Below are 13892 nucleotides of genomic sequence, written 5' to 3'. Positions count from 1 at the left end.
ACCAGTGACACCAGTGACACCAGTGACACCAGTGACACCTGTGACACCAGTGACACCAGTCACACCAGTGACACCAGGGACACCAGTGACACCGTTCACACCGGTGACACCAGTCACACCAGTAACCCCTCCCAGTAACCCCAGTAACCCCTCCCAGTAACCCCAGTAACCCCTCCCAGTCACACCAGTAACCCCTCCCAGTCACCCCAGTAACCCCAGTAACCCCAGTAACCCTCCCACTCACTCCAGTAACCCCTCCCAGTAACCCCAGTAACCCCTTCCAGTAACCCCAGTAACACCAGTAACCCCAGTAACCCCTCCCAGTCACCCCAGTAACCCCAGTAACCCCTCCCAGTAACCCCAGTAACCCCAGTAACCCCTCCCAGTCACCCCAGTAACCCCAGTAACCCCTCCCAGTAACCCCAGTAACTCCTCCCAGTCACACCAGTAACCCCTCCCAGTAACCCCAGTAACCCCAGTAACCCCTCCCAGTAACACCAGTCACACCAGTAACCCCAGTAACCCCTCCCAGTAACACCAGTAACCCCAGTAACCCCTCCCAGTCACCCCCAGTAACACCAGTAACCCCAGTAACCCCTCCCAGTAACTCCAGTAACCCCTCCCAGTAACCCCAGTAACCCCAGTAACCCCTCCCAGTAACCCCAGTAACCCCTCCCAGTAACCCCAGTAACCCCAGTAACCCTCCCAGTAACCCCAGTAACCCCTCCCAGTAACCCCAGTAACCCCAGTAACCCCTCCCAGTAACCCCAGTAACCCCTCCCAGTAACCCCAGTAACTCCTCCCCTCCCCCCGCAGGCGCCAAAAATTCCAGGAAAATCAAAAATTCCGGGAAAACCGATGGAAATTTCGGGGCGAATCTTCGGAATTCCGGGAAAACCGACGGAATTTCGGGGCGAATCTTCGGAATTCCGGGAAAACCGACGGAATTTTGGGGAATTTTGGCGAAATCTTCAGAATTTTGGGGAAATCTTTGGAATTTTTTGAGAAATCTTTGGAATTTTGGGGAAATCTTTGGAATTTCAGGGGAATTTTGGGAAAATCTTCAGAATTTTTGGGAAAATATTCGGAATTTATTGGAAAATCTTTGGAATTTCGGGGCAAATCTTCGGAATTCTTCGGGAAGTCTTTGGAATTTTGGGGAATCTTCGGAACTTTGCGGAAATCTTTGGAATTTCGGGGAAAGCTTGGGAATTTTGGGGCAAATCTTTGGAGTTTTGGGGAAATCTTTGGAATTATGGGAAAATCTTGGAATTTCAGGGAAATCTTGGAATTTCAGGGCAAATCTTTGGAATTTTTGGGGAAATCTTTGGAATTTTGGGGAATCTTTGGCATTTCGGGGGAAATCTTTGAATTTCGGGATTTTTGCCGCCCCTCCCCCACCTCGGGGAGCTCAATAAAGGAAAAATGAGGTCGGGTTTGGGGAGAATTCCAGTTTTTAGAGAAAATTATCAGATTTTTGGGGAAAATTCTTGAATTTTGGGGTGAAATCAAGGATTTTGGGGTGAATTCCCAGGATTTTGGGGCGAATTCCTGAGATTTTGGGGTGAATTCCCGAGATTTTGGGGAGAATTCCCAGGATTTTGGGGTGAATTCCGGGGATTCTGGGGAGAATTCCTGGATTTTGGGGTGAATTCTGAGATTTTGGGGTGAATTCCTGGGATTTTGGGGTGAATTCCTGGATTTTGGGCAAATTCCACGGATTTTGGAGCGAATTCCACGGATTTAGGGCGAATTCCAGGGATTTTGGGGTAAATTCCTGAGATTTTGGGGTGAATTCCGGGGATTTTGGGGCGAATTCCCGGGATTTTGGGGTGAATTCCGGGGATTTTGGGGCGAATTCCCGGGATTTTGGGGTGAATTCCGGGATTTTGGGGTTGAATTCCGGGCATTTGTGAGAGACTTTTTTTTTTTTTTTTTCCAAATTTTTCCTTTTTATTTCCAAAAATAAACTTTGAGCCCCGCCCCTCCCCCACCCCCCCAAACCCCCCCGGGGGACCCCAGATTTTGGGGGGGGGGGGCATCCCAGAGAATCCCAAATTTTTATTTTGGGGGGGGGGGGGAAGGTGTCCCAAACGATCCCCAAATTTTTTTTGGGGGGGGGGGTCCCAGCCGACCCCCTCCTTAAATTGGGGTGGGGGTCCCACCTCAAACTGGGGGGGTCCGACCCCTCTGGGGCCCCCCAAAATCGCTCCCAAGGTCGGGGGTGGGGGGGGGGGGGGGGGGGCTCTGAAACCATCCCAAATTTTTGGGGGGGGGGGGGGTGGCTCCAGATGAGCCCCAAATTTTGGGGAGGGGTCACAGGTGGGCCCCTCCTCAAATCGGGGGGGGATCCCAGCCCTTCTGGGCCCCCCAAAATTCCCCCCCCCAAAGCCCCCTGGATGGAGCCCCCCGAAAGGGGGGGGTCTCAAATGACCCCAAATTTTGGGGGGTGGCCACAAATGAACCCCAAATTTGGGGAGGGGGGGGGCACAGCCACTCCGAAATTTGGGGAGGGGTCGCAGGTGAGCTTCTCCTCAAGGTGGGGGTCACAGGGGGGGTCCCAGCCCTTTTGGACCCCCCAAAACCCCACCAAAATGACTCCCATGGTCCCATTGAGCCCCAAATTTTGGGGAGGGGACCCCAAATGAACCCCAAATTTGGGGGGGGGGGGGGGGGGGCACAGCCACTCTGAAATTTGGGGAGGGGTCTCATGTGAGCCTCTCCTCAAGGTGGGGGTCACAGAGGGGGGTCCCAGCCCTTTTGGACCCCCCAAAACCCCCCCAAAATGACTCCCATGGTCCCATTGAGCCCCAAATTTTGGGGAGGGGACCCCAAATGAACCCCAAATTTGGGAGGGTGGGTCGCAGCCACTCTGAAATTTGGGGAGGGGTCTCAGGTGAACTTCTTCTCAAGGTGGGGGTCACGCGGGGGTCCAGCCCTTTTGGACCCCCCAAAACCCCCCCAAAATGACTCCAATGGTCCCATTGAGCCCCAAATTTTGGGGAGGGGGCCCCAAATGAACCCCAAAATTGGGGAGGGGGGGGCAACAGCCACTCTGAAATTTGGGGAGGGGTCTCAGGTGAGCCTCTCCTCAAGGTGGGGGTCACAGAGGGGGGGTCCCAGCCCTTTTGGACCCCCCAAAACCCCACCAAAATGACTCCCATGGTCCCAATGACCCCCAAATTTTGGGGAGGGAACCCCAAATGAACCCCACATTTGGGAAGGGGGGGTCGCAGCCACTCCGAAATTTGGGGAGGGGTCTCAGGTGAGCTTCTCCTCAAGGTGGGGGTCACAGAGGGGGGGTCCCAGCCCTTTAGGACCCCCCCCAAAACGACTCCCATGGTCCCATTGAGCCCCAAATTTTGGGGAGGGAACCCCAAATAAACGCCAAATTTTGGGGAGGGGGGGTCGCACCCACTCCAGAATTTGGGGGAGGGGTCTCAGGTGAGCCTCTCCTCAAGGTGGGGGTCACAGGGGGGGTCCCAGCCCTTTTGGACCCCCCAAAATGACTCCCTTTGTCCCAATGAGCCCCAAATTTTGGGGAGGGAACCCCAAATAAACGCCAAATTTTGGGGAGGGGGGGTCGCACCCACTCCAGAATTTGGGGAGGGGTCCCAGACGAGCCCCTCCTCGAGGGAGGGGTGGGGGTCCACACAGAGGGGTCCGGGGGTGGGGGGGAAGGGGGGTTTGTCCATCTCCCCGCCCCGCACGAATCCCACGGCGTCTCCAGCGCCGCGCGGACGAGCCCCAAATTCGGATGGGGTGGGGAGGGAGGGAGGTGCGGAATTTGGGGAGGGGGCTCAGATGAGCCTCTCCTCGGGGGGCAGGCGCAGCGGCGGGGGTCCCGGGGGGGCTCCCCGGGCGCCCCCCCCCAGCTCCTCGCGGCTGGGCCGGTAGGAGCCCTCGGTGCGGCGCTTCTCGCGCAGCCGCAGCGCGGCCAGCAGCAGCAGCCCCAGCAGGCCGAAAGCCCCCAGACCCCCGAAAACCACCGAGAGGGCCACGACCCCCGCGGGCTGCGGGAGAAGAGCGCCGTCAGGGACACCCCAAAACACCGGGGGGGGGGACCCCAAAATTCCCCGTGAAATCCCCGTGGAAAAAGCCCAAATTTCCAAGGGAGTTCAGCAAAACCACGGGGACCCCCAAAACCCCCCCAGAGACCCCCAAAATCCTCCTCAAGAACCCCCCCAAATTCCCCAGGAAGCCTTAAAACCCCCCCAAGGACCCCCAAATCCCAGGGAAAACCCAAATCCCAGGGGAACCCCAAAATCCCCATAAAAAAACCCAAAATCCCTGTAAAAATCCCACAAGAAACCCCCAAAATCCCAGTTAAAAAGCCCAAATTCCAAGGGAGTTCAGCAAATCCACGGGGACCCCAAAACCCCCCCAGAGACCCCCAAAATCCTCCTCAAGAACCCCCCCAAATTCCCCCAGGAAGCCTTAAAACCCCCCCAAGGACCCCCATATCCCAGGAAAACCCAAATCCCAGGGGAATCCCAAAATCCCCATAAAAAAACCCAAAATCCCTGTAAAAATCCCCACAAGAAACCCCCAAAATCCCAGTTAAAAACCCCAAATTCCAAGGGAGTTCAGCAAATCCACGGGGACCCCAAAACCCCCCCAGAGACCCCCAAAATCCTCCAGGAAGCCTTAAAACCACCCAATGACCCCAAAAACCCACTCAGGGACCCCCAAATCCCCATAAAAAACCCAAAATCCCGGTAAAAACCCCAAAATTCCCACAAGAAACCCCCAAAATCCCCGTGGAAAAAGCGCAAATTTCCAAGGGAGTTCAGCAAATCCACGGGGACCCCAAAACCTCCCCAGAGACCCCCAAAATCCTCCTCAAGGACCCCCCAAATCCCCCCAGAAACCCAAACCCTCCGCAAGGACCCCAAAAACCCACTCAGGGACCCCCAAATCCCAGGGGAACCCCAAAATCCCCATAAAAAAACCCAAAATCCTGGTAAAAACCCCAAAAATCCCCACAAGAAACCCCCAAAATCCCCATGGAAAAAGCGCAAATTTCCAAGGGAGTTCAGCAAATCCACGGGGACCCCAAAACCTCCCCCAAAAATCCTCCTCAAGGACCCCCCAAATCCCCCCCAGAAACCCAAACCCTCCCACAAGGACCCCCAAAAACCCACTCAGGGACCCCCAAAATCCCAGGGGAACCCCAAAATCCCCATAAAAAAACCCCAAAAATCCCGGTAAAAACCCGAAAAATCCCCACAAGAAACCCCCAAAATCCCCGTGGAAAAAGCCCAAATTTCCAAGGGAGTTCAGCAAATCCACGGGGACCCCAAAACCTCCCCCAAAAAACCTCCTCAAGGACCCCCCAAATCCCCCCCAGAAACCCGAAACCTCCTCAAGGACCCCCAAAAACCCCACTCAGGGAACCCCAAATCCCAGGGAACCCCAAATCCCCATAAAAAACCCCAAAATTCCCACAAGAAACCCCCAAAATCCCCACAAGAAACCCCCAAAATCCCCGTGGAAAAAGCCCAAATTCCAAGGGAGTTCAGCAAATCCACGGGGACCCCAAAACCTCCCCCAAAAATCCTCCTCAAGGACCCCCCAAATCCCCCCAGAAACCCCAAACCTCCTCAAGGACCCCCAAAAACCCCACTCAGGGACCCCCAAATCCCAGGGGAACCCCAAAATCCCCATTAAAAAACCCAAAAATCCTGGTAAAAAAAACCCAAAATCCCCGTGGAAAAAGCCCAAATTTCCAAGGGAGTTCAGCAAATCCACGGGGACCCCAAAACCTCCCCCAAAAAACCTCCTCAAGGACCCCCCAAATCCCCCCAGAAACCCCAAACCCTCCACAAGGACCCCCAGAAACCCACTCAGGGACCCACAAATCCCAGGGGAACCCCAAAATCCCCATAAAAAAAACCCAAAAATTCCCACAAGAAACCCCCAAAATCCAGTTAAAAACCCCAAATTCCAAGGGAGTTCAGCAAATCCGCGGGGACCCCAAAACCCCCCCAGAGACCCCCCAAAATCCTCCTCAAGAACCCCCCCCCCCCCAAAAATCCCTCCGGGGACCCCTAAATCCCCTGGGGTCAGAGCACCCTAAAATTCAGGGGGAACCCCAAAAATCCCGGTGAAAAAAAGACCCCAAATCCCACCGGGACACCCCAAAAGCAGTGAAATTCCCCCCAAAAACCGCCTCAAGGACCCCCAAAATTCCACTCAGGACCCCCAAATCCGGGGGGGACCCCAAAAAAAACCACCCAAATTCCACCCAACCCCACCCCAAAAACTCCCTCAAACCCCCCAGGACCCCCAAATCTCCCCCCAAACCTCCCAGGACCCCCCAAAATCTCCCCAGGACCCCCCAAAATCTCCTAAAATCCCTCCCCAGGACCCCCCAAATCTCCCCCAAAATCCCACCCAAGTCCCCTCAAACCCCCCTAGGACCCCCCAAAATCCCCCCAAATGCCCCCCACGACCCCCCCAGGACCCCCCAAATCCCCCCCAGGACCCCCCAAAATCTCCCCAGGCCCCCCAAATCTCCCCCAAATGCCACCTGAGAACCCCAAATCCACCCCCAACCCCCCCAGGACCCCCAAAAATCCCCCCAAATCACCCCCAGGACCCCCAAATCCCACCCAAGCCCCCCCCCCGACCCCCCCAGGACCCCCAAATCCCCCCCAGGACCCCCCACTGACCGAGAGCCCCCCCCCGGGCTGGGGGGCCGTGCCGTTACTGGAGCCGTTACTGGTCAAACTGGGAGAGGCTGGGGGGGGGCCCGGGGGAGTCACTGGGGGGGTCCCGGGGCATTCGGGAACCCCCAAAATCCCCCCTGGACCCCCCCAAATCCCCCCCTGGACCCCCCAAAATCCTGCCCAGAACACCCAAACACCCGGGGCCCCCCAAAATCCCCCTGGGCTCCCCAAATCTTCCCAGGATTGCCCCCAAATCGCCAACAGCCCCCCCAAAATCCACACAGGACCCCCCAAAATTACCCAGGACCCCCAAATCCCCCCGGGACACCCCCAAATCCCCCCTGGAAACCCCCAAAATCCACACAGGACCCCCAAAATCCCCCCGGGACACCCAAAATCCACCCAGGACCCCCCCCACATCCCCCCGGGACACCCCAAAATCCACCCAGGACACCCAAATCCCCCCCCAGCCCCCCTAAATCCACACAGAACCCCAAAATCCCCCCGGGAAACCCCAAATCCACCCAGGATGCCCAAATCCCCCCCAGCACCCCCCAAAATCCCCCCCGGCACCCCCAAAATCCACCCAGGACCCCCCAAAATCACCCCAGAACCCCCCAAAATCCCCCCATGATCCCCCAATGTTCCTCCAGACCCCCCCAAATCCCCCCCTGGACCCCCAAAATCCACACAGGACCCCCCAAATCCCCCCCTGGACCCCCAAAATCCACACAGGACCCCCCAAATCCCCCCCTGGACCCCCCAAAATCCACACAGGACCCCCCAAATCCCCCCTGGACCCCCCAAAATCCACACAGGATCCCCCAAATCCCCCCTGGGACCCCCCCAAGTCCCCTCCAGACCCCCCAAATCCCCCCCGGGACCCCCAAAATCACCCCAGGACCCCCCACATCCCCCCCAGCCCCCCAAAATCCACACAGGACCCCCCCCAAATCCCCCCCGGCACCCCCAAATCCACCCAGGACCCCCAAATCCCCCACAGCACCCCCCAAAATCACCCCAGGACCCCCCAAATCCCCCCATGATCCCCCAATGTTCCCTCCAGCCCCCCAAATCCCCCCCGGGACCCCCAAGTGCCCTCCAGACCCCCCAAATCCCCCCCGGGACCCCCCCAAAATCCACACAGGACCCCCCAAATCCCCCCAGGTCCCCTCCAGACCCCCCCAAATCACACCCGGGACCCCCAAAATCCACACAGGATCCCCCAAATCCCCCCCGGGACCCCCAAAATCCACACAGGATCCCCCAAATCCCCCCTGGGACCCCCCAAGTCCCTCCAGACCCCCCCAAATCCCCCCCGCCCCCCCAAAATCCACACAGGACCCCCCAAATCCCCTCCCGGGACCCCCAAATCCCCCAGCCCCCCCAAATCCCCCCTGCCCCCCGTACGTACTCTGGGCCAGGGCGAGGCAGGGCAGGGCCAGGGCCAGGGCCAGGTGAGGGGCACCTGCCATGGGGGGGCTGCGGCTGCGGGGCACCCCAAAATCTGCTGGGGCACCCCAAAACCTGCTGGGACACCCCAAAATCTGCTGGGGTACCTCAAAACCTGCTGGGACACCCCAAAACCTGCTGGGACACCCCAAAATCTGCTGGGGTACCTCAAAATCTGCTGGGACATCCCAAAATCTGCTGGGGCACCCCAAAACCTGCTGGGACACCCCAAAACCTGCTAGGGTACCTCAAAATCTGCTGGGGTACCCCAGAAACTGCTAGGGTACCTCAAAACCTGCTGGGACACCCCAAAATCTGCTGGGGCACCCCAAAATCTGCTGGGACACCCCAAAAACTGCTGGGGTACCTCAAAATCAGCTGGGGCACCCCAAGAAGCACACCTGGGAAACCCAAAACCACACCCAGGACCCCCCAAACTCACCCGAGACCCCCCAGAACTCACCCGGGACCCCCCAAACTCACCCGGGAACCCCAAATCCCCTCGGGACCCCCCAGAACTTGCCTGGACCCCCCAAATCCCCTCGGGAGCCCCCAAACTCACCCGGGACCCCCCAAATCCCCTCGCGACCCCCTGGAACTCACCCGGGACCCCCCAAAACTCACCCGAGACCCCCAAAAACTAACCCGGGACCCCCCAAAACACATTCGGGACCCCCCAAACTCACCTGGGACCCCCCAAATTCCCTCGGGACCCCCCAGAACTTGCCTGGGACCCCCCAAATCCCCTCGGGACCCCCCAAACTCACCCCGGACCCCTCGGAACTCACCTGGGACCCCCACAAATCTCACCCGCGACCCCCCAGACTCGCCTGGGACTCCCCAGATCCCCTCGGGACCCCCCCAAGACTCACCCGGGACCCCCCAAATCCCCTCGGGACCCCCCGAAACTCACCTGGGACCCCCCAAAACTAAACCGGGATCCCCCAAACTCACCTGGGACCCCCCAGAATTCCCCCGGGACCCCCCCAAATCCCCTCGGGACCCCCCAGAACTTGCCTGGACCCCCCAAACTCACCCGGGACCCCCCAGAACTCACCCGGGACACCCCAAACTTACCCGGGACCCCTCGGAACTCACCCGGGACCCCCCCAAATCCCCTCGGGACCCCCCAAGACTCACCCGGGACCCCCCAAAACTCACCCGAGACCCCCCAAAACTAACCCGGGACCCCCCAAAACACATTCGGGACCCCCCAAACTCACCTGGGACCCCCCAAACTCACCTGGGACCCCCAAATCCCCTCGGGACCCCCAGAACTTGCCTGGGACCCCCAAATCCCCTCGGGACCCCCCAAACTCACCCCGGACCCCTCGGAACTCACCTGGGACCCCCACAAATCTCACCCGCGACCCCCCAGAACTCGCCTGGGACTCCCCAGATCCCCTCGGGACTCCCCAGAACTTGCCTGGGACCCCCCAAATCCCCTCGGGAGCCCCCCAAACTCACCCCGGGACCCCCCAAACTCACCCGGGACCCCCCAAATCCCCTCGCGACCCCCTGGAACTCACCCGGGACCCCCCAAAACTCACCCGAGACCCCCCAAAACACATTCGGGACCCCCCAGAACTTGCCTGGGACACCCCAGAACTCACCTGGGACCCCCCAAACTCACCCGGGACCCCCCAAATCCCCTCGGGACCCCCCCAAACTCACCTGGGACACCCCAAGACTCACCTGAGACCCCCCAAACTCACCCGGGACCCCCCAAGACTCACCTGAGACCCCCCAAACTCACCTGGGACGCCCAGAATCACCCGGGACCCCCCAAATCCCCTCGGGACCCCCCCAGAACTTGCCTGGGACCCCCAAGACCCACTCGGGACCCCCCCAGAACTCACCCGGGACCCCCCAAATCCCCTCGGGACCCCCCCAAACTCACCTGGGACCCCCCAAGACCCACTCGGGACCCCCCAAACTCACCCGGGACCCCCCCAAACTCACCCGGGACCCCCCCCAAACTCACCTGGGACACCCCCGGCGGCACCCGGGCCCCGCCCAACCCCGCCCCGAACCCCCAAACTCACCTGGGACCCTCCCCCCGACCCCTCCCCAGGACCCCCCCGCGACCCCCCGGGACCCCCGGGACCCCCAAACCCCCCCCGGGCCCCCTCCCCCCCCCTCACCTGTCCCGCTCCCTTCCCGACTTCCGGGGCCGCGCCCGAGGCCCCGCCCCGCGCCGCGTGACGCAACCACGCCCACCCCGTACCTGGCGCCAGGCCACGCCCACACCTGGAAGGGGCGGGGCTTTGGCAGGTGGAGCCACGCCCATTTCGCTGTTTTAAGGCCCCGCCCCGTTCAGCCCCGAGGCCACGCCCACTCGGTGTGAGCGATTACGTCATCGCGATGCCACACCCTCTCCCGGTGATGGTGATGTCATCGGTAAGCTCCGCCCCGCGCATGCGCGCGGAGCAGAAAGCGGCTCGGATTCCAACGCCAAAAATTGGGGACCCCAAAAATGACCCCAAAAATCGGGGACCCCTCCCCAAAACCGGATCCTAAATTGGGATCCTAAAACGGGAACCCCAAAAATTGGGAAACCCCGAAAAAAGGAAAACCCCAAAAAATTGGAACCCCAATAATGGAAAACCCCAAAAAAATTGAACCCCAAAAAATGAGATCCTAAAATGGGAAAACCCAAAAATGACCCCAAAAATCGGGGACCCCTCCCCAAAAATGACCCCAAATATCGGGGAGCAATCCCCAAAAATGACCCCAAAACTCGGGGAGCAATCCCCAAATCCGGATCCTAAATTGGGATCCTAAAACGGGAACCCCAAAAATGGAAAACCCCAAAAATTGGGAAACCCCAAAAAATGAGATGCTAAAATGGGAAACCCCAAAATTGACCCCAAAAATCCGGGACCAATCCCCAAAAATTACCCCAAAAATCCGGGACCAGTCCCCAAAAATTACCCCAAAAATGACCCAAAAATCGGGAGCAATCCCCAAATCCGGATCCTAAATTGGGATCCTAAAACGGGAACCCCAAAAATTGGGAAACCCCAAAAAATTGGAACCCCAAAAAATGAGATCCTAAAATGGAAACCCCAAAAATGACCCCAAAAATCGGGGACCAATCCCCAAAAATTACCCCAAAAATCCGGGACCAATCCCCAAAAATTACCCCAAAAATGACCCCAAAAATCGGGGAGCAATCCCCAAATCCGGATCCTAAATTGGGATCCTAAAACGGGAACCCCAAAAATTGGGGAAACCCCAAAAATTGGGAAACCCCGAAAATGGGAAACCCCAAAAAATGACCCCCAAAATCGGGGAGCAATCCCCAAAACCGGATCCTAAATTGGGATCCTAAAACGGGAACCCCAAAAATTGGAAACCCCGAAAAATGGAAAACCCCAAAAAATTGGAACCACAAAAAATGGAAAACCCCAAAAAATGAGATCCTAAAATGGGAAACCTCAAAAAATGACCCCAAAAATCGGGGAGCAATCCCCAAAAATGACCCCAAAAATCGGGGACCAATCCCCAAAAATGACCCCAAAAATCGGGGAGCAATCCCCAAATCCGGATCCTAAATTGGGATCCTAAAACGGGAACCCCAAAAATTGGGAAACCCCAAAAATTGGGAAACCCCAAAAAATGAGATCCTAAAATGGGAAACCCCAAAAATTACCCCAAAAATCGGGGACCAATCCCCAAAAATGACCCCAAAAATCGGGGAGCAATTCCCAAAACCGGATCCTAAATTGGGATCCTAAAACGGGAACCCCAAAAATTGGGAAACCCCAAAAATTGAAAACCCCAAAAAAATTGGAACCCCAAAAAATGGAAAACCCCAAAAAACTGGAAGCCCAAAAATGAGATCCTAAAATGGGAAACCCCAAAAATGACCCCAAAAATCGGGGACCACCCCATTTTTAGGGGTTTTCCATTTTTGGGGTTTCCCCATTTTTGGGGTTCCCGTTTTAGGGGTTCATTTTTGGGGTTAATTTTAGTATTTCTCATTTTCGGGGTTCCCCCGTTTTTGGGGTTCATTTTCGGGGTTCATTTTAGGATTTCTCATTTTTGGGTTCATTTTCGGGGTTCCCCGTTTTTGGGGTTCATCTTGGGGTTCATTTTTGGGGTTCATTTTTGGGGTCCCTTTTAGGATTTCTCATTTATGGGGTTCCTCGATTTTGGGGTTCATTTTTGGGTTCATTTTCGGGGTCTCCCGTTTTTGGGGTCCCATTTTTGGGTTCATTTTTGGGGTTCCCCGTTTTTGGGGTCCCATTTTTGGGTTCATTTTCGGGGTCTCCCGTTTTTGGGGTTCATTTTAGGATTTCTCGTTTTTGGGTTCATTTTCGGGGTCTCCCGTTTTTGGGGTTCATTTTTGGGGTTCCCCGTTTTTGGGGTTCATTTTCGGGGTTCATTTTAGGATTTCTCATTTTTTTGGGTTCATTTTCGGGGTCTCCCGTTTTTGGGGTCCCCCTCCCCCTCCCCGGTGCCGCAGTGGGGGGGTGGCCGGGGGGTGGGGGAGGGGCGCGGCGGCCGCAGCCAATCCGCGCTCTCCGCCCCCTCCCCCCCCCCGCAGTATCGCGATCTCTGTCGCGACAGCGCCACCGCCCCCCCGCGCCCCCCCCGCCGCGCCCGCAGGAGCCGGGTGGGTCCGGGGGGGTCCGGGGGGGACCCCAAAATTTTGGGGGGTGGGGGGGGGGAAGGGTCCAAGAGGCCGGAGAGGGGGGGAGGGGAGGGGGGCGGAGCCGATTTGGGGGGGGGGGGGGGAGCCAATTTTGGGGGGTCCCAGGTGAGCGGGGGCGATTTTTGGGGGGGGCCCCGGGGAGGTTTTGGGGGGTCCCGGGGGATTTTGGGGTTTGGGGGGGGGGTCCCAGGGGTTTTTGGGGTCCCTTTTGGAGGGGGTTCCAGGGGATTTCGGGGGGGATTTCGGGGGGGATTTTGGGGGTCCCACCTGCCCGGGAAGGAATTTGGGGGGGGGGGGGGTGTCCCTCCTTTTTGGGGGGCTCCCGGGGGGGGGGTTGGCGTCCCTTTTTTGGGGGGGTCGCGGGTGATTTGGGGGGGAATTTGGGGTCCTGCCTGGCCGGGAGGAGATTTGGGGGCGGGGTCTCCCGTTTCCGGAGGATTTTGGGGGTCCCACCTGGTCATTTTGGGGGGGGTCCCCCCATTTTTGGGAGGAATTGAGGCCTTGGGGGGGTTTTTTTTGGGGGCGGGGCCGTTTTTGGGGGGGTGGGGGCGGCTCTGACTCCCCCCCCCCCCATTTTTGCCCCCCCCCAGGTGTTCCCAGAGCCCCCCCCCCCCCAGCCCCGGGCGGGGTTTTTGGGGTCCCCCCCCCCGGGGATTTTGGGGGGGTTTTTTTTGGGGGGCTCCCCCCCCCCCCAGCCATGGCCCCCCCCCCGGCAGGACAAGCGCGGCTCCATCGTCCCCTGCGTGCTCCTGGTGGAGGTGAGGGGGACCCCCAAAATCCACGGGGGGGACCCCAAAAATCTGCCCGGGAGGGGACCCCAAAATCAGCCCGGGGGGATCCCAAAAAAACCAGCCTGGGGGACCCCAAAATCCACGGGGGGGACCCCAAAATCAGCCCGGGGGGACCCAAAAAAAACAGCCCGAGGGGGTCCAAAAAACCAGCCCGGGGGACCCCAAAATCCACGGGGGGGACCCCAAAAATCTGCCCGGGAGGGGACCCCAAAATCAGCCCGGGGACCCCAAAAATCAGCCCGGGAGGGGACCCCAAACAAACCAGCCCGGGGGACCCCAAAAATCCGCCAGGGGGGACCCCAAAATCCACGGGGGGGA

The 13892-nt window shown here is 58.6% G+C and overlaps 1 protein-coding gene across 1 annotated transcript; it reads right to left on the bottom strand.

The window, feature by feature from the left end:
- Positions 1 to 3740: 3740 nt before the first annotated feature.
- On the bottom strand, positions 3741 to 8146 carry CRB3 (crumbs cell polarity complex component 3). The gene is made up of 3 exons (XM_068177870.1): positions 8086 to 8146; positions 6675 to 6742; positions 3741 to 4013 (listed from the first exon to the last, which is right to left on the bottom strand). Exons 1-3 carry the CDS (start codon positions 8144 to 8146, stop codon positions 3801 to 3803), a joined length of 342 nt encoding a protein of 113 aa, XP_068033971.1. The 3' UTR covers positions 3741 to 3800.
- Between the last annotated feature and the right edge of the window lie 5746 nt (positions 8147 to 13892).

The sequence above is a fragment of the Anomalospiza imberbis genome, unplaced genomic scaffold (assembly GCF_031753505.1).
Source record: "Anomalospiza imberbis isolate Cuckoo-Finch-1a 21T00152 unplaced genomic scaffold, ASM3175350v1 scaffold_1155, whole genome shotgun sequence".
Taxonomy (NCBI): domain Eukaryota; kingdom Metazoa; phylum Chordata; class Aves; order Passeriformes; family Viduidae; genus Anomalospiza; species Anomalospiza imberbis.
This window is presented reverse-complemented; position numbering and strand designations above follow the sequence as displayed.

Bases quoted from the DNA above. Each gene is read 5' to 3' on its own strand.
- CRB3 (XM_068177870.1), bottom strand. From the start codon at position 8,146: ATGGCAGGTGCCCCTCACCTGGCCCTGGCCCTGGCCCTGCCCTGCCTC. The intron at 6,743-8,085 runs GTACGTACGGGG...GCCCCCCCCCAG, and splicing joins CTGCCTCGCCCTGGCCCAGA to CCTCTCCCAGTTTGACCAGT. The intron at 4,014-6,674 runs GTCAGTGGGGGG...CTTCTCCCGCAG, and splicing joins AGCCCGGGGGGGGGCTCTCG to CCCGCGGGGGTCGTGGCCCT.